A 19,933-nucleotide genomic window follows, 5' to 3' on the forward strand; every position below is an offset into this window, starting at 1 on the left:
CAAAGAGCAGCAATCAGGCTTGTCACACAAGTGTTAGATGGCTTCATTTAAAATAGATCATGGCTAAAACTCCGGAAAACGGGCTAAAGCATCTCACCGCATCTCGTGCTGTCTGGGAGGAAAAATAATCTTTACTGAAAGAGATGTTTACTTCCATTTTGAAACGTAAACCTCTTCAAGTTGGGACAGTGAAGCACATTGGCCCATTGATTCTGTTGTAAACACGTAGATCATGATTCACCCTTTGCTGTAATTACCTACCAGTACTCATTGGCTGGACCAATCACAGAGCCGTTAGGCCAAGAGCCACAGCACAACAGGAAGCCATTGGCATAAACACAAGCTATAAACAAAACCAACAGTACACAGATACATGCTGATTAAAGAGGGGCGAAGTTTGTTGAAGAGGTGTCTGAAAACAGAACACACAATCAGTGAACACAGAGGATCTCTTCCTGCATGGTAAAAGTCAACAAAACATGGTGAGGGGAGACTGAAAGGCAATAATGGAGATCATGTGAAGCTTTTTTGTGGCTTTAGAGGTTAAGCTTGGTGAGATGTCGTGAGAAAATCTCATATATTGCTGCTTGCTTACACTCTTCATTATCTTTGGCTAGAAAATACATTTGTCTTTCTGTGCTTCTATTTTGACATTTTAGTTTGGACTCCTTCAGCTCTGGGCTTTTTATGCAAATTTGACGAGACAAAACATCCCAAAAGACTCATGTGTTTGAAATAAACGATTTTTCACAAAAGTCCTGCAGGATTAGAGCTTTTTTTTGTTGCTTTTCAATCAGAACTCAGTAAAGCAGAGACAACTGTCTCTATCAAGAAATGAGGTGGCTAAACAGACGGAAATCCTCAGTTAGGCAGTCATAAGCCTGATGGGAATGATAGCTCTCATTTGACGTTGGCAGCAGAGAAATCACATTAACCCAAACCCCCCAAAAGACTCATAAATCATCAACATGTAAGCGAACTGGAAATAAGGTGAAGGAAAACTTTCCTGCGGTCTGAAAAACCATTCTTCCACCCATTTCCTGTGCAGGGTCTTGTCGGGGCGTTTGGGGGGTATCTCAGAGATTGCCAGGTGGAAAATTAGCATTTGTCTTATCTTATCAGCAAACAGAATGCAAGCATCCTTGATATAAATTGGTTTTGGCACAATTAAAGTACCTTTCTGATCATCTTTTGATCTATTGCAAAAGCGTTCCCGGTGGACTTTTAATTATGATTATGCTGTTTTTAGCCCCCTCCAAAAAGCTCATGTTTTCTGTCATTTCTGCAGAGCAACAGTAGTTACTTAGAAATTCACCTCTGAGTTGTGAGTGGAACTGTTGGTGTGGTGTGAGCCTGTCTCTTTCCCATCATCCATGCATGTGTTTACACACAACCCCAAAATAACATTACTGGTGCAATAAAATTGTCGAGTAATATCAGAGCTATCCGGCTGTACAGTTTTACAGGACAGTTTTCACTGCATCCATTTACAAATGGATTTATCGGAATCAGTGGAGCAGGGAGTTTGTTGCCCGCCAACTGTAGCTTCTACGTCATCTTTTTCCAAAAACATTTTATTGTCTGCTCCTGATTCACAGAGATTTCAATAAAGAAATAGTCTGTAATGCAATTTTAAGCTTATTTTATTTATATATGTCCTCCGTCATGAAAAAAATGCTAAAGAACATGAAAAAAAACACGAAAAACATGATTTTCATCAGAGTGGATCTTTAAAAACTTGTACTACAATGTGTACTGTGAGCCAAATAGACTACAAGTTAGACATTTTTCAAGTTTTGTTCATTTCTGCAAATAAATATTAAACCTCTTTCTGCTCTTGCAGAGAACGCTTCCCAAAAGGAGCCATGAACAACACTAGATTTCATGCATTTTGTAATTCCTTAAAAGCTATTATTATTAGCTGGTTTGCAGATGAAACCAAATAACATTTTGACCCTTGAAAAATGCAAAACAGTAAATCAAATCCAAGCAATATGATCCGTTTCTGGATTTGAAGCAAATCCATAAATATTAAATGCTGCAGTTCCTGTAATGACCACTAGAAGCTGGTTTCACAAGTCAGCATGGATGGGGTATTTTTAAAATAATCTGTTTGGATTTTATTAGAGCTAAAATCTGTGGATAATAAGAGACAAGTGTTTTTACTAGAATAGAGGCACCAAGAAAATCCTAACTTTACGTTCACTTTACGTTCTCAAACCCAAGTGGCCATTTTTAAATCACTTTAGAGGTTGAAGGATTGAACTTCAGTCCATATAGCTGACCCACTTCAAGTTTCATTTGTGATTTTCAGAATTAGCTGAGTTATGTCAGATATAATGGGTCTATAAATATCTGCCATCAATTCTCAAACATTCATAGAGTTTTGAAAATACGTTTTTTGAGCATGTTAATGCGTAGAGCTGTTTTTCTTCGGTTTAGGCTTTATTTCTGAGATATGTAAAGGGTTATACACATTTCTTTGCTGTGTGCTATGCTTCAAACCAGTGCAATGAGAAACCATCTTTCCCAGCAGCCTTAGCCTATAGTAAATTGTGGTTTCTGGTGTGCTGAGTGCCCTGTTTCCACGGGAAAAGGTTTGTCAGACCTTTAGTCTTAATGTTACGACATTAATGTCTCCTAAAAAAGCAAACAGGCAAGCCAAGACCCAAAGAACGTCACACTATCCTGAGAGATTAATGGTAATTGCCTTATTTGATCTTGGTGGCTTTTCTGAGCTATTCAAAATGTATACATGTAATGAAGTATTTCCTGAACAGTCCTGGTATAAAATAGTTTTACATCTGCAATGACCATCACTTTGAACATCCTATTTTCATCACTGTTTTTTCTCTCCACACAAACTGGATTCAATCATGATTTTAAAGTATGTTTTTAATCTTCCAAGAACAGAAAGGAAATTTTCTCAATCAAAGAGAATAATACTTTTCACCTTTCTGTTGCAAAGGATCTGTGATCTTTTAATTATGATTATGCCATTTTAGGGAAAAAACAGTTTTGTTTTCTGTAGAGTTTCTGTAGAGTTGCAGGAGTTCATTAGAAACTGGCCTGAGTTGTGGGCGAGACAGTTCACAAGCAACCTTCAACCACAATTTATGATATGAATCTAATTGTTGTTAAAAGAAATCGTTACATTATTATCATTTAAGTATTGTATGTACTTTGAATAGTTGAGTAATATTTTCAAGTATATTTGACTACTTTACCAGCATATATCAATTCATATTAATTAGTATATGGACACAATTGTTACTAAATAAATACATTAGTTGTGGTATCATTGCTGTTTAGCAGAGACTGGCTATAATGATATTTATAAGTCTTAAATGTTGGATTATTGAGATAAAGATGCAGGTCTGAACTCTGACTGCAGTCCAGCTGTTTTCTGTACTGTCTGCAGCTGCTTGAAACACGCAGGCGGCAGACGGCTGCAGACAGCAAGGTAGCCTCTGGTTACAAACTTTGGACCAATCAGGACGCAGCTCCTCTTCCTGCTGCAGGAGCAGCTCAAGTCCAACCTGGAAGACAGAAAGTCTGCGCTGCTCACGCCGCCTGCCCTCCGGTACTCCTCTAAATGTGTGAGGAACTCTTGTCCCGGTGATGACAATGTTGGGGATGTACGTGCCGGACAGATTCTCCCTGAAATCGTCAAAGGTCCAGGATGGAATCGGTCTTTACACGGCGAGGCGAGTGAAAAAGGTTTGTCGCTTTCGACCGGGACAAGTTTAGACCGAGTTAACTCGGACTTGAGGGTTTTCTGGGGGGCTCGGGAGCCTTTGAGGGGTTGAGAAGTGCCTCTTTGCTCGGCTCGGTCCGTCCAGTTGCTGTCAGAAAGCGGGGGCTCGATGACGTAAAGTGCCACGTAGCTACAGTATCCGCAGCTGGTTTCACGCAGACGGACACGCAAAGTTTCCACAAAGTTGAAACAACTTTCCCCCCTCCTCAGCTCCTTCCCGGAAGTGCCGTCTCCCTCCCCCCAGCTGTCATGTTTCGCATTGAAGACTTTGATAACTTCAGATGTGAAGAACATGAAAGACAGAGATTGGCCACGCCCCTTCCAGAACCTGAGACAGTGATGTTCACGCATCCCGCGTGTTCCCGCACTCACTACACTGATGGATGAAGGTTTATCATGTTTAAAACATTTGGAGGAATGTTCACTTCATGATTCCACAAGAAAAAGCGTGAATTTGATTTTCCGCTGACAGAATTTTCTGACATTTCGTGATAAGGCAGTTAACAAAGAGCTTACTGTGATGTAGGAGAGGGCTTAATCACAGGGTGCTCTCAATTTTCCAAAAATATTAGTTTAGACTCAGAAATCAGATTTAGCTTTAGAACAAACTGGATTTTGAAGTGTTTAATAACACACTCCAAAACATTGGTGTTTTATACATGGATTTTTCTCATGATGGAGCATCTATTTAAAGCTTGAAATTGCATTTATGATTATTTCTTAATTCAAATTGTTGTGAATCAGAAGCAGACCAAAAAAATGCAGTTTGAAAAAGATTGCATTTGTGATGTTTAAAGCATTCTGGATGGGCCATAAGCTCTCTGCTCTGGTCCCGTCGGATTCATCCATTTTTAGACATAAGTCACGTTTCCACTGAGCGGTACGATGCGGTTCAGAGTGAGCGTTTCCACTCAAAGTTGGACTGTCACCACCATAGACAGCAGAGACTGGACTGATCATCCCCTCCCTCTCCAAGTTCCAAACAGGAAGTGCCCGCTGGTTCCAGAAAGACAAAATCCCATAGGCTTCTATTGAAAATAAACAGCTATTACTCAGTCATTCTGTTTGTTAGAATAACCAATCTTGGTCTGGTATCTCTTTTTGACATGTTCTTGCAAAACTTTTTTTTTCATGATATATCATCTTTTTCGCTAGTTACTCAAGTAAGTTATAAACTAGCCAATTAGATGCCTTAATAAGAGCGTTTATTGCCCGCTGACGCTCACTGCTTGCTAAGGTTGTTTGGTTTCAAAATGGCGAAATCGCAGAAAAATAGCCCCTGAACTGACTTCATTTACCTGAGGTAACAGGCTTGTTTTGTCCATCTCTATTCATGCCAATGGTCACAACGCATTGCATAGCTCTGCACCAAAAGCTAAACTATTAACAACAACAGTAGAGGCCATCCAGAAGCTCTTTTTTTCCGCCTTTTTGGTACTTCGCATATATAAGCATTACATGTTGTTTGAGAGGAAGTTTTGGGTGACGAGGAGGAAAACAGCCACTTTGTTTTATCTTAAGGATCTTCCGTCAATCAGGAGGTTTCCTCGTGTGACGACAGTAGCTCCGTTTCATTTTTCCATAGACCCACAACCAAAGGGCTCCCAAAGTGATACAGATTAGTCCAGTTTAATGGAATAATGAAAATGGTAAAAATACCGGAGTAGACCAGACCATTGGGAATGAGACTAAATAGATCCATGAACGTTTTCATTTTCCTCATCTGAGCTGGTATCTGGACCAAACTGTTTTCTTCAATACGTCTCAACATTTTTGTTGCACGTCTGATGTTAGGTTGGGGGCGTGAGGGGCTGTAAGCTAGTGGGAGAGAGTGTAAACAGATGGATGATGGGAAGAAGGGGCAGGCTTACTCTGCATCAAAAGTTCCATTCATAACTCAGAGGTGAATTTCTAGTGAACTAGTCGTGCCATTCTGCAGAAATGAAACAGGTTTTAAATTTAGGCTAAAAATGTTATAATGGTTATTATAGACCACTGAAAAAGGGGTTTTATAAGTTAAAGAGGCTGAGGGACAAAAGTTCATTTTGTTCAAATGTAAATTATAGAATGAAATATGAAAATGCAAGGATATAGAATGAAAAATATTAAGCAACGTTTCATAATCTTTATTCAAATTTTTTTTATTGTTTTTCTTCTACTTGTGGTTATTATCTCAAATCTTCTTTGACACACTGCTTATTTTATTTATTTATTTCTTTGTTTTAGGATTTGACTTGTGCTCTTGTGATTTGTCATTTGATATTTTTTCAGTTCTGCTTTTTGTTTTGAAGGGAGAGAAGTTTGGTCCGTTTGCCGGTGAGAAGAAGCTGCCCGGTGAGCTGGATGAAAGCTCAGACACCAGACTCATGTGGGAGGTGAGTACACACATCCTGTGGTTGAACAGACACCTGAAAGCAGAAACACTATTCACTTAACCTCAAAGCCAATCAGATGTTTAAGCTCACTTAAAGATATTTACAAGGTATTTGCCAAATGCAGGAATTTTGATTAAATCTGTTTTGGCCATTAAGATAAAATAAGAATATTTAACCAATAAAAACATTTGATTGTTGTAGAATATTAGTTGTGCAATATATTAATATTGATTTTTATAGTAAGCATCAAATTAACAAATACAGGCTGAAATATGTGTTATTTTGCGATAATGATTATTGAATTGTTTGTACTTTTATAACATTGTTAGTACTAAGGCAAATGTTAATATTAATGCAGTTTAAATAAAATAAAATATAATTTTTTACTCAAATTGATTTCATTTACTGTAAATATGTGTTTGCTTTAAAAGTTTTTTTTGTCATTTTTAAGTAACTTTAGGATTATAGATGTTTTATTCTGTCAAAATGTATTTGCTCATCTAATGATTTTCATATTCGGATGTCTTTATAAATAAAGTAAAACAGCTTAATTGATTTTTTTGCAACATTTGTTATCATCAAGCTTTTTATGATAGAAAAAAGCTTATATCCATATAATTATTTTCACATTTGATATAAAAGTGCATCTGTAGGATGAACAGCAGAGATAAAATGTGATTTTCTTTTCTTCGTTTTTCCATAAATCATATAGTAAATTAATGTACAAACAGTTAAAACAGAACTGATGGATTATTTCTTGACTAATTTTAGGTAAACTTTTATTCCATGGTGTATAAAAAAGGTAAAATCTGTTAATTTATTTTGAAAATAAAAGCAAACCTCCGCCGAGTCGATGCCTGGACAAACACAGGTGCGTTAGCTGCTTCTCTGTGATAAATACGACTTTTAATTACGCCGCTGATCAATGAACCAGCTGACTTTTATGTTATGTAGCTGAGAAGGCTCCGATGGAAGACAGAAGTGTGTGTTATCTATAGTGGACAGACTGCGAGTGGGTGTTCACATGTGAGGCGCTTTGTTGTCGGCGAGGCGGACCCTCAAGGTGGCGTTACACCAAGACGAAGACGAATCGGTCCACTTCTGACAGTTACCGTAAGTATTTTTCTCGTTTGGTTTCAGGTCCGCGGCGGTAAAGGAGATGTGCTGTATATTCTGGATGCGAGTAACCCCCGCTACGCCAACTGGCTGCGGTTTGTCCATCAGGCGCCTTCACAGGAGCAGAAGAACTTGGCAGCCATTCAGGTAGTTTTCCACTCCGCCGCCAACAGATCTTTCAGACTTAAACCCTGAAAGTGGAAATGATAAACACAACAAGCTGCACACATCATTCACGCTAGAAACATGAAGAAACTCCTATTTGCCCTGGAAAAGCCTCAAAGCCGGATCAAAGCCTTTGTCACTTTTTTTCCTGTCTCGTTTGGATCAACAAAACAAAGTTTGTTCTGGTAGTTGTTTTCCAGAACCAATCAAGTGTCTGCTTAAGTTTGAAGGAGTCTGAACAGCAAACTGAACAATTCCGGGAATCATGGGAATAGATTGGATGTGAGAAACTAAAATCCTTTTTAATTAAATTGAGCGATTCCCTTCACTTAGTTACACAGTAAAAAAAAACTTGTTTTGGCAGCAGGTTCCTCTTTATCCAGATGTTCAAACCATTATGGGGCTTTTGTAATGATTACAAGTTAAAATTGGATAAATAAAGATTCTTATTTGCCTTCAATCCAATTTTTGTATCCCTATGAGTCCAAACTTTTTTTTTATTCATTTTATTGACAAATAAATTTTTAACAACAGTAGCAAACCCCAGAGTTTGTGAAAATCAGATCCTCTCTACGGTTGTGAACGCAGAGAGCTCACAGTCTGGGAAAGTTCACCTTTTGCTTTTCTGTGTTAAAAATGTTTTATTTCATTGGAAGTAAAATAGAAGATGAACAGCTCAGGCCTAATAGCCAAGTTCCTGACATTAGGGCTTGAACACACAAAGTGATTGGCTGTTTAAAGGTCATGCATGTGAGTTAAATCTCTGTGTTTCATCAACAATGACATTTATTGTTTAGCTTTCCTCTTCCTAATCATTATTTATGTACATTGAGAATCCCATAATGAAAACAAAACGATGCTTTGATTTTATTAGCCTGACCTTTAAGGACAGGGAAGTTAATGAACACATTTTTAAGGCCTTTGATCTTTGGCCTCAATCAGACTTTAACCGGCTGTTTTCTGAGTGTAATGAGTTCAGCCCTCAGCGAGCTTCAGCGGACGCTCAACGCCCCCTCTGTAAGAGCGGCTAACTGCTTTAGCAGCGGGTGGTTTGTCTCCATCAGGCTCCGCCTGTGCTCCATCACACACAGATACTACTGAGTGACCGCTCGATGATTGTCGTGATTTGTTTCACAGGACGGGGAGAACATTTTCTACTTGGCCGTGGATGACATTGAGACGGACACGGAGCTTCTGATTGGCTACCTGGATAGTGACATGGAGGAGGATGAGGAGGAAGAGGAAGAAGACATCAACGATGAAGATGAGACCAGCAAGGAGTCCAGGCATCTTGTAGAAATGGGTACAGTGGGAAATTTGGGGTTTTGCTAAACACTCGATTTAAGATGACCGCATGAAGGAAGAAATAAAGTAATTTTTGCAGCTTGTTTGTCTTTAAATCTCTGCAGAGCTTGTCATAAAGAAGGAAGACCACCCCTGCCTGCTGTGTGAGAGCAGCTTCCCCAGTGAGGAGATCCTGGCCGCTCACCTGCAGAGTCTGCACCAGAGGCCCAGCACTGAGGAGAAGGAGTTCAAATGCAGGAACTGTGGCAAGAAGTTCCCCATCAAACAAGCTCTGCAGCGCCAGTAAGTTAACTCCGCCATCACTGAACACCTGTGTTTAACTTAACAAAAATATTAGGGCTGGATATTGATTAAATTTTTTAGAAACGAGTTGATTTAATTTACAAAAGCCTGGATCAATTCGATTCAGATCATTAACATAGTAAACATTGTTCTGCCTCTCTTGGAGAGTGTTTCAGTTTGGCCACTAGGTGGCGATTGCGCTATAGCATCACACCTTATTCCAGAAGAAGAAGACAGCATGAGCAAAAAAACTATTTTAGACCACAAATGGTTACTTTAAAAATATTTCCTTTAAAGAGTTTGTAAAGTTCATACCTGTGAGTTTATAAAGATGTTTATTTAGTCAGAAATGTATGTGAAGGTCAATTGAGTGTTAGCATTAGACGTCCAATGGGAACTTCCATTAAACGTTTGCATCAAGCTAGCCAATTTTAGCTTTATGTGCTATATCGATTTATATTTATGAATCGATTATTGATCTTTTAAGCTTAAATTGATTCAAATTGATGAATTGATTTTATCACCCCAGCCCTAAAAAATATGCTCAAAGTTTTCCTTGAAAACTCACACACTTGCACCCTCCTCTGCCTATCTTACATATACAGTGTTCTGCATTGCTCTGAGTCGCTGGATCCATCAGGGGACTCTAAAGCTCACCAGTGTTCCTTTTGCCACAACACCTTCAACTCAGAATCCAGGTAATGTGCACACCCCTCCCTATTTAAGCCATTGACGCTATTTGAGAACTGGAATAAGTGACTCCCCCATCCCTGGTGTCCCAAACAGGAAGTACTAACTTCGTCCAAGAAGCTAAAATATCAAAGAGTTCTATAGAGAACAGCTATAATCCTCCTTTTTTCATCTTTTTTCTGTTGTTCAAATTATTTAAGTTAATAACTGGCCAATCAGATGCCTCAATAAAAGTATGTGGCGTTATGTCAAATGTTTGTCAGATTTCTGACAGATTCTCCCGAGCCGACTTTTAGTGGTTGGGGTGTGGTCTTCCAACAAGCTCACTCCTAATTGGCTAGAGTAGTTGACAAAGAAATGTTGACTCAGACCAATGAGTTATATTGCTAGCCTGTTACCATTGTTCAAAATATGTAAAGAGTGATGTCATATTGGTTATATCAGTAAACAATGAGACACAGCTTGGCAGATACAGTAAAATGACCATAAAATGCTTCATTTCCGCCTATTTTAAAACAAAAAAAACTCTGATCATCCCAAAATGAAGACCCAGGTAATGGTATTAATGTTTTTGTACAAAGTAAAACAGGAGTAACAACATTCCAAACTTGTCCATAAATAGTCTACTTGTTAAAAGTCACATTCTTGTTTTTCCATCTGTTTGTGCAATTGTAGCATAACAGTAAACGGGCATCTCGACATATCCAATATGGCGTCCATGCAACAAGCTAGCTGTATATACAGTAACTCGTTAGCTATGTCCGGATTCCCACCCTAATCCCTCTATAAAACTATATAGTGCAGGACTATCTAGTGCCCTGGATTTTAAAAGAAATTCAGACACCATACTCACTACTTTTCTTTTGTTTTGCTAAACGGATACAACGCCACCAATTTTACAAAGTGAAAATTGATTCTATACAAACATTTCATGTCTATTTATGACTCCACTGTGTTCTGATGATGAAAATGTTGATGGTTTATTAAAATTACATTCAAACACCTTTTTTTTTGCAAAAATTGTTCGACCGCAATGCATTGTGGTCTGTATTTGCTAATGTAGTGAGCATCGATGCATGCTAGTTTTTTGCAAAGACTTCTGGGAAATCTCTAGGGCACTTGATTTTGTAATTGTAGGTTTGGACAGGACTAGAACATGGCAAACACACTACATGGTGAGTGGAGAAGGAATATGGACATAGCTATCGACTCAGGCCGACTTGGACCAATCACTGCTTACTGACAATTTCTGGTTCCAACATGGCGACGTCCGTAGTGCAAAAGAGTAGCGACTAAATTGACTTTATTTGGCTGTAACCAGAAGCAAGACCTTTTCTACAGGTGACATCACCCTCACTTGGTCCAGTTCTCATTTACAGTCAGTGAGTCAAACAGAGTATGCAAAATGACAGTTTTAGCTTCAGAATTCTTCAAGGACACAGCTGTTTTTCTTAATCATGGAGCTCATTTGACTTTTCCCTGCAGTTTTGAACAGCATAAAGAAGCCTGTAAAGGAGACGCCAGGTTCATATGTAAAGCAGAGAGCTGCGGAAAAAGATTCAAGAGCAAGGACGCTCTCAAGAAGCATAAAGGCAACGTTCACACAGGTCTGGATACTCTGCCCCACACAAATTATGGACTTTCTCTTTCCAATGTCCTGAATACAGTTATTCATTAGCAGCCTCAGCTCTGACAGAACATCAGCTCCGCAGCTCGAAAACCGCTGCAATGTTAAGACACAGTCGTAATTACTTGAAATTCATCATTTTTGACCTGTGTGTTCTGGGGGGCTCATTCTTAATTGGACGTTCAAAGCTATTTATGGGGGCAGTGAGAATCTGTGAGGTCTAATGTGTGACCAAACAATCTAGCTGAGAGTTAAACATTCATCTATGAGGCAGAGAAATCTGAGATCTGAGCTTTAATTTCTCCCAAACGCGGTCAGGACAGTGTGCATGTATATATATATGTGTGTGTGTGTGGTCGAGAGGGAAGTGGATCAGACACCACAGAATCTGAGTAATTTAGATCAGGGATAAAAGGAGGATGTCACTGGGTTCATTATGATGAGATAATTGGCTCTGTGATTATTACAGCTACTTTTCTTGATGTGTTTGTTTGTCCTTTCCACTGATAGGAATTTCTCTCTTGTTTAGGGAATGGGAGGCGGAAACTGACGTGCACCATATGCAACAGAAAATGTTCATCTTCCCTGAATCTCCAGGAGCACAGAAAGGTGAGGCTTTCCACACATCTGCAGTGGAGCTTGGTTAGTCCCCACCAGAAATGTGTGCATTTATGGTTTTGCGCGATCTGCTTTCACAAGGATGTCTCTTTGGTGCTGTTTTTAGCTGCACGGTGGTGTGCATCCCTCTCCGCTGTTTCTGTAACCCCATCCAACCTCCTCATCTCAAATTCCCATCTTTTTTCTCAGGCTTCTGAGTTCACTTATTCCCCCTTTATGATCAAATTGTTGCAAATGTATTCTGGGTGACACAGAGCAGAGCGATGGTTTCTTTTTCACTAGTTCATCCCACAAGTCTTGTGAAATTTAAGAGGCTCTATTGGCAGACCGTAAGGCTTTAACCTTGGCGTCAGGATTCTCCCTGTTATTGATGGAGTGCAGATTTTAACACGACTGTTCTCAAGCATTTTCATTCTGATAAATATTAGTCTAGTAACTGTGCATATTTCGCCGTCTTTGGGCCGCGCTTTTGCTGTTTTAGTCACTTGTGTTTGCGCAGTCCTTTCCAGGCTGCATTCCTCTAGTGCACAGAGATGTAATTTCACTATAATTATCTGCTATTAAATAAATCACATTAAATAATTGGTGTTAGTGTAGCTGACATGTGAGTGGTGATTCAACTTGTTTTGACGATAGTGATTTATTTGGTCGAGGGCTGGTATTGTAAAGGCATTTGCAGATTTTCTTTCCAGCTCCGACCACTCTGTAGTGAAAGTGAATAGTATAGATGTATTGGTCTATGTTTGCTATTGAAAAAATGGTTAAACTGCTGGTGCAAAAAGCAATTTTGTCCTGTCCTTGAACTTTTAATTGAACTGCCTAGCATTCACACAGCAGAGTGTAAAACATGGTCTTGGGATTTGACCAATCCTCCAAGGAAGGGGTGAGCAGCATTTATGGCCCACTCTGGAACTGTTTGGTATTTAAACTGCCAGTTCTAGCAGGGAACCATTAGAATCTGTCGACTGTCAGGTAAAATATTGGACTAACCCTGTGGTCACATGACTCAATGTTTGGATTGGGTTTGAAACCAGGTTATGAGCTCTGTTTGGATACTTTGGTAAGACATTTTGATATTGAACCAACAACGTTTAGATATTGGCTTGAGGGCGGCACCAAAACACCTTTTGGAACCATTGGTTGTATAAAGAGAACTGGACCGAGTTGAGTGAGTGACATCTTCTATTGAAAATGGCAACCAAAGGAAGTCAATTCAGTCACCATATTTTCACTATATGAACATCACTATTTTGGAGCCAGTTATTGACAGTAAGCAGTGATTGGTCTGAATTGGTCTAAGTCACTGTTTCTATGGCAACTGCTCTGGCAAATCAGGGATGAGCTCGTTAGAAGTCTACTCCCCTTCCACTGAAAGCAGGATCAGGAGAATCTGTCAATCAAATGTTTGACATGGAACCACATACTTTTATTTAGGAATCTGATTAGTCAGATTATAACTTGAATAACTGGGACTACAGAAAAAAATATCATAAAAAATAACAACTTATTAAAAATGGTAATTCTGACAAATATGACTGAGTAAATGCTGTCATTTTTTCTGAGAACCAACAGGTACTTCCTGTTTGAAACGCATGTGTAAAGCTGAGGAATTTACAGAGACCTGTCAATCAAATAGCCACGCCCTCTTCCCCAGTCAGCAACCCAGTTTTCGGTGGTGTTAAATCTTTCACACATATCAAAAGAAAGGTTAATTTATGTCAAGAGCTTGGGCTTTTTTCAAGTGGTTCATTCCTTTCTTTTAACTTGCCATCTAGTGGTTATATGGTAAACTGACCTGGCTCCACATAAAAGCAGAAAGTTTTTTGGGTGTAACATTGAACCTGTATTATTTTGTGACCTCACACTGAGTTCAAGAGTTTCCATTTTGGCTGCACTTAACTGATGAAGCTCATTGTAAGAACAGCTAAGAGTATAACATATGTTTTATATCAAAATACATGTTGGATGTTAAAAGCTCTTTGATCTGTAATGTGCCACTCCTAAGACTTTCTGTGTGGGGTTTGAATGTTCTCCCTGAGCATGGGTGGCTTTTCTCTAGGCACTCCGGCTTCCTCCCATGCTCCAAAAATGTCCATTGTAGGTCACCTGGTGAATAATGTTCTTTGGTGTAAATGTGTTGTGTTCTACCCTGGAGTAGTGGACTCTGAGAAGGATTTAGTGGGTTAGAATATGGATGGAACTTCATTTCTCCATCATATTCTACTCAGTTGTTCACATCTTTACTGCACCACAGAAACAGTTATGTTTCACATAATCCTAAAAGTTTCTAGTAACTCAAAAATGATGAGGTGTTTGTTAACCACAGAGCTGTTTTTCTCACTCAGGATGATCCTGTTTGTTGCTTTTCCACACTTTTTTCCTCTGCCCAGCTACTAACTGTTCTGTTTCTCCATCAGGACAGAACGTTTTTTGTTCAGTTGAGGTGACAATGATTTTGTGTCAACATTTTCACTACTTCGTTAATAGTGATAACTTGCAGTTTTGTACTTTGAACTTCTCATGCACTCCACTCCTATTATAGTAGCTTCAGTTTTCATAATCCCACCCCCCCACTCCATCCTCTATCCGCTTATGACTTCCTAAAATCTCCCGTACTTCAGGAGTGTTTAATCTCCTCCCCTGCAGTGTTCTTTTGTTCTCTTCTTTTGTCCTAAATGCAGCAAAGCAATTTTGTGTTTTATTCACACTCGGTTGTAAACTATAAATAAACTGAATTGACTTGAAGTTGCGTTCCGTTTACTGGTGAGAAGATGTAATCCCAAATCCTGTGATCCTCAGCTGTCTCGACATATTTAGAAGTCAAAGTTTGGCCTTGTTTGTTTTTAGAGCAGCAGGTTTACATGTATGATCAGTTCAAACTGAGATCTTTGAAAAATCACAAGAAAAACTCATTTGGAGATTATGTTTTACAAGAAAGTGATTGATAAATGCTCTGCTACCAGTTTGAGGGATACAACTGATAATGGTAATCACAGGGGTGTAACAATTCATTTTAACAGTGATTTGATTCTTATAATTTATGGTTCTTGATTTATATTCAATATTGATTCATTTTTGAACAATCCGATTCACTTATCTAATGGATGGAAGACATCTTTATCCAGAACTTTAACCATTGTGACTCAGAGATAAATACCTGCTACTGAACAGTGCAGAAGTTCTTCAGATCCCTTGTATTTCTTACAAGATAATAAAGTGTAAATTAAATATGTGAACGAACAAACAAGTAAACAAAAATAAACAACAAATCCATTCACATTTTAGTTTAATCAAGTTCAGCCTACTGTTGTTTTCCCTCATTGAAATAATAGAATTATTAGAACTTTTTTCCACACTGACTGTATGCTCACATGTCTGCTAAATTCAAAGTGTTTCCACATAGTGGACTTGATCATTTCTTGCTACATCACATAGTATTTGAGTCATATTACATAATATTATAATGTTATAGGTGAATTCTATCAACAACTTCCCTCAGAGAGATCCATCTGGTTGGATTGCATGAATATAAAGTAATTAACTGACTAAGTTGATTAATTGTTACATCCCTAAAAAGACAACAACCATTTTACACAGCAGCTAATTCCTGAGAATGGAATTGGGTCACAGACGACGTAACCTGCCTGACTTTACTCTGAAAGACAAAGCAGGCATGTTGAAAACATGTCAGCGTTGCTCAGACATGCCCTGACTGGGATTTTAACTAGAGCTTTGGTGGGGCGTTCGACAGGGCTAACCACCACACCACACCACAGCGCATGCCGTTACAATCCTCAACACAAGGAAAACACACGAGCAACTGTCTCCCAGAGGGACTGTGTCAGTGCAGAGATATGAAGAGTCTGTGGACAATCACACCCAAATATTACAGTGTTGGAGGTGATGCAACTCATCAGACTTCAGTGATACAGAAATGATCTGCACTGTTTTAGTGTAAATTCTACACAAGAAGAGATCTGCAAAGGACAAAATGTTTGGTGATCCATGCAGGGGGATCCAGGTCTATTTATCCCAGTGAAGAACAAGGTCAAAACAAGGTCATTGTGAGCGATCACCTTTATCCTACAAGACGTGTTTATGTTCTGACAGGAGCGGTCTTCTCTCAGATAACAGAGCCTCCATTCACAGGGTGAGGGCTCACTAGATGGTTTGATACGTTTCAAAAATAGGAAGCAGATGCTCCAGTGGTCACAGTCACCAGATCCCATCCCACTTAAACACCAGTGGAAGATTTTGGAGCAACTTCTAAGGCAGCAGTCCCTATCTGCACCGTCAGACTCCAAATGTGGAGTTTTTCTGATGAAAAAAGTGCAGTTTCATCCCTAGTTTGACCACAGACGTGATGCTACACTAAGCTGAATCTGTTTAGGTGGCACGTGCTGACTGCATCGTCTTACACTACAAACCTGATGTCATGGTGTAAGATAATTGTCACAATTAAATGTATGCTCATAGAATAAAGTTGTGCACAAATTAATTATTTGCCAAAAAGTAAAATACATTAATATAAAAATACATCAAGGAAAAATATAGAGTCACGAAACATTGATTTAGCTTAGTGCGCATGTGTACTTTGACTCATTAATTGAACTAAAACTTCATTGATACCACAGTGGAGAAATAAAAAAAAAAAAAAAGAAAGAAAACGGTGTTCTCCGTCGCTTTTCCAGTTGCGATTTGTGACAACAGCTGATGGTTAAAAAAACTCTGGTCACTTGGATCAACAAACCCAACTTTCTTTCTTTTTTTAAAATGTCTTGCTGACATATGCCAAGATTGTTTAGTTTTATCTTTACTACTCTACTTTACTACTCTAAAAGTAGTTTAATTGAATTACTGTATTATTTTATTGTTCGTTACTGATGTATTTAGACTGGACACATTTGCTTCGCCTAAAGTGAACTTAAGTTCGTTTCCTCCAATAATCCTGTGGCTCTGGACCCTCAGGTTGTAGACCCCTGAATTGGACTAAAATGGCCACCGTAGCCAGTGGTCATGTGATGTTAACATAGTAGGAAAGAAGCAACTGATGAGCCGCAGACAAATTGTTGTTTTATCAAACAAAAAAAAAAGTTTCAACTCCTTTCTTGTTAGAACGTTTATTTTATTCTGAAAACGCTTCTTACGTGCTTTTTTGTGTCTCGTTATGCGACACGCATCCAGCTTTGTTGTGATGTCATGCTAAAAGCTAATTTGTAGTTTGTTAACAGAATTCTCTTAAAAAACAATGACATAACACCACAATGAGACACACCAACTCATTGAAATAGTTTAATGAATGCAGGCTCATTAAAACAACGTTTAATGTGATACTCATTGCTTCTCACACCGTTTTCCTGGCAATCTCGATTTCACAAACTCTTATTAGCGTACCTTCTTTGCCATCGTCTCCTCAGTATCGGCCTTGCAGCATGCCCCCACCGTACCAAAGCAGCAGTAAAAAGTGTTGTACCTGATGTTCATACAGACGTCCAAAGTCTGTCAGCAAAATATAAACTTTGAATAAGTGAACCATCCTGACAAGAATTGCAAAGAATCGGACTTGCATAATTTCTGCCTCAAGTTGCTTTGCCCCGCCCTCGTAAGTCCTGGCACAATGAGTGAAGAGATCTTTAGTCACATATTTGCAAACTCTTGTTGAAAACAGAAATGATCAGCGGAAAGGCAGTTTGAAAACAGACCAAACACAAGGGTCAGGACTCAGTCCAGACCAAATTATTAATCCAGTCTGAAAACACCCTAAAACACACTGAATCTCGTTAATGACGTCACTGCTGTGACATGAATGTCAGTGACGTTTGCTGCAACCAGTGATGTGCACAAGACATTAATAAAGTTAATTTGTTCATCAGTGCCTGATTGTTCTCCATTGCAGAGGCAGTCTCCTTAGTAGTAGTCAGTACTCAGTACACATACACATTTTTTTGAAACTATGTTTTGTGACTTGATATACATGCCTGTGATTGACAGTAAATCAACAGGGTAAATTTTAGATTTAAGACAAATAAAATTCATATTTATAACAAAGAAAAGTCATCATCAAAACACAGAAAAGTTGTATCCAAAACGGACACGTCAAACGTGAAACCAAATGTTGTATTCACATATTTTTCTTTTTTTTTTTCCAAAGTGTGAACATTTTTTTCTATGAGCATATGTCTAATTTTGACGGTAATCTTTCACCATATGATGTTCAATTTTGCGCTAAATTGTCATTCAGGTAATGCAACCTTAGTCTGTGACGGGTGGAAAGCCTGAAGAGAAGCAGCGTCCGCTCTTTAGGAGTGAGTGTTTGAGTGTGAGTGGAATTCCAGCTTAATACCTTGGCTTGATGCGGCGGTGTTGCAGATCAACTTGATCCTGTTTTAACTTTCTCGCCTGATGGATCTGCATTGTTTTTCAGCAGCCCCTCCATGCATTGGCACCCTCAGTGTATAGGCCCCTCTAAAAGAACGAAAAGCTGCCTTTTTCACAGCTCAAGTCTGTTGAATTAAAAAGCGAGACAGAAAATCTGTCTCACTGCTGCCAGCATTTAAAGCCGCTTTCAAACTTTGCTAAACCTTTTATTTTTTGTCTTTATGCAAAGATTAAAATGTATTGATTTAAATTAGGGGCAGGTGTGAGCTGCAAAGTTGAAAAACTTTCAAGAGATTTGATCAATTTTCTTAGTTTTATATCTAGCGTTAACCACTACCCATTAGTTCTGTGGATTATTCTGCTTTGCTGTCATCTCTTTCCTTCAGTTTCCAGATCAGAAAAAACAATTTGAATATGAGCAATAAATGAGCATTTAAGTTTTTTTCTGACTGATAAACTAACCATCTGGCAGTCATTAATATTCACTGAAATGTCATTTAATCAAAATCAGCATTTAAAGCAATCCAGTCAACCAATCTCTTGTATGGAATATCATGTAGTTTTCTTCTTTGAAAGTCACCTGCTGCTGCATTTACCCCACTTCATCAATGAGTCTCTGCTCTTGTTTTTAAAAGCTCCCTGGGTGTTTTAAAATTGGAGTGAGTAATATCCCTGTGGGGTCTTCTGCAGCATCTGTGTGTGTGATTATAGTGAAAGTGTTTCTGCAACTCTGAGTCATTAAAATCATTATTCAAAATGTGTTGAACATTTTTTGATGAATTTGTTAGGTATTTGTCACCCTGTCCACCTGTACTCTCACTGCCTGTAGTGAGGATAAATAGTACAATTGAAAAGTATGACAAAATAAAGTAATCTTTTCTTTTTAATGTTACTGACGACCAAGAGGATATTGCACATTTTTAGTTGCCACGTCAAAAATGTATTTTCGGTCAAACAAGAATACACTGAAAATGTGTTTAAAACCCCCATGAAACCCAAATATGGCTCTGAATAGACGCACAAAGGGCAACCGTGATCCACATCTCTTGTTTCTAAGACTTAAAGCCAACAGGAAAGTTTCAAATGTTTTATTTCCTTAAATTAGGCAGATTGTAAAATTATTTAATTTACTGTTGACCCACAAGTTAAACAAACTAAGGTATCCACAGACTGGTTTCAAAACTTAAGTCAAAGTTTAATGCTTTATTTCCTACTCATGTTTTTTGTTAATTAGAAAGCAAATTTGTACATTAGAGATTGTACATTTAGACCGTGTCTTTCCGGTTGGCAAATGTGCAATTCTTTGAACTCATTAAACAATACTCCAACTTCACCTTTCAGTTGTTACATTTTTGAAACGTAAAGGTGGATGGAGAAAAATCAGTATCCCCTTCCCTCTTGAAGGTTGAGTTTTGCTATTCAAATGTATCCATTGGGTGACATCAGAGATTATTATTTCTTTGTATGTATCTCTTTATGACAAACTCTTATATTTTTGTTGGTTAACCAAGTAACCCCTAAGTGGCTTCTTTCTAAACAAGGCCCTATTCTCTTCATTCACAGAAATACTGGCACTGCTTTTAAAAACTTATTTGGTTTAATAGTTGGAGTAAAAAACCC

At 38.5% G+C, this 19,933-nt stretch overlaps 1 protein-coding gene across 1 annotated transcript in view; it reads left to right on the top strand.

Annotated features, from left to right (window-relative positions):
• Positions 1–3,432: 3,432 nt before the first annotated feature.
• Positions 3,433–19,933, top strand: part of prdm5 (PR domain containing 5) — a 60,332-nt gene continuing 43,831 nt past the window's right edge. Inside the window, exons 1-8 of the mRNA XM_024279460.1 lie at positions 3,433–3,720; positions 6,049–6,132; positions 7,273–7,395; positions 8,551–8,716; positions 8,823–9,000; positions 9,606–9,698; positions 11,176–11,297; positions 11,847–11,926. Of these exons, the coding sequence (XP_024135228.1) occupies positions 3,622–3,720; positions 6,049–6,132; positions 7,273–7,395; positions 8,551–8,716; positions 8,823–9,000; positions 9,606–9,698; positions 11,176–11,297; positions 11,847–11,926 (945 nt within the window). The 5' untranslated portion in view covers positions 3,433–3,621. The remainder of the gene's footprint in view (positions 3,721–6,048; positions 6,133–7,272; positions 7,396–8,550; positions 8,717–8,822; positions 9,001–9,605; positions 9,699–11,175; positions 11,298–11,846; positions 11,927–19,933) is intronic.

Source organism: Oryzias melastigma, linkage group LG4 (assembly GCF_002922805.2).
Source record: "Oryzias melastigma strain HK-1 linkage group LG4, ASM292280v2, whole genome shotgun sequence".
Taxonomy (NCBI): domain Eukaryota; kingdom Metazoa; phylum Chordata; class Actinopteri; order Beloniformes; family Adrianichthyidae; genus Oryzias; species Oryzias melastigma.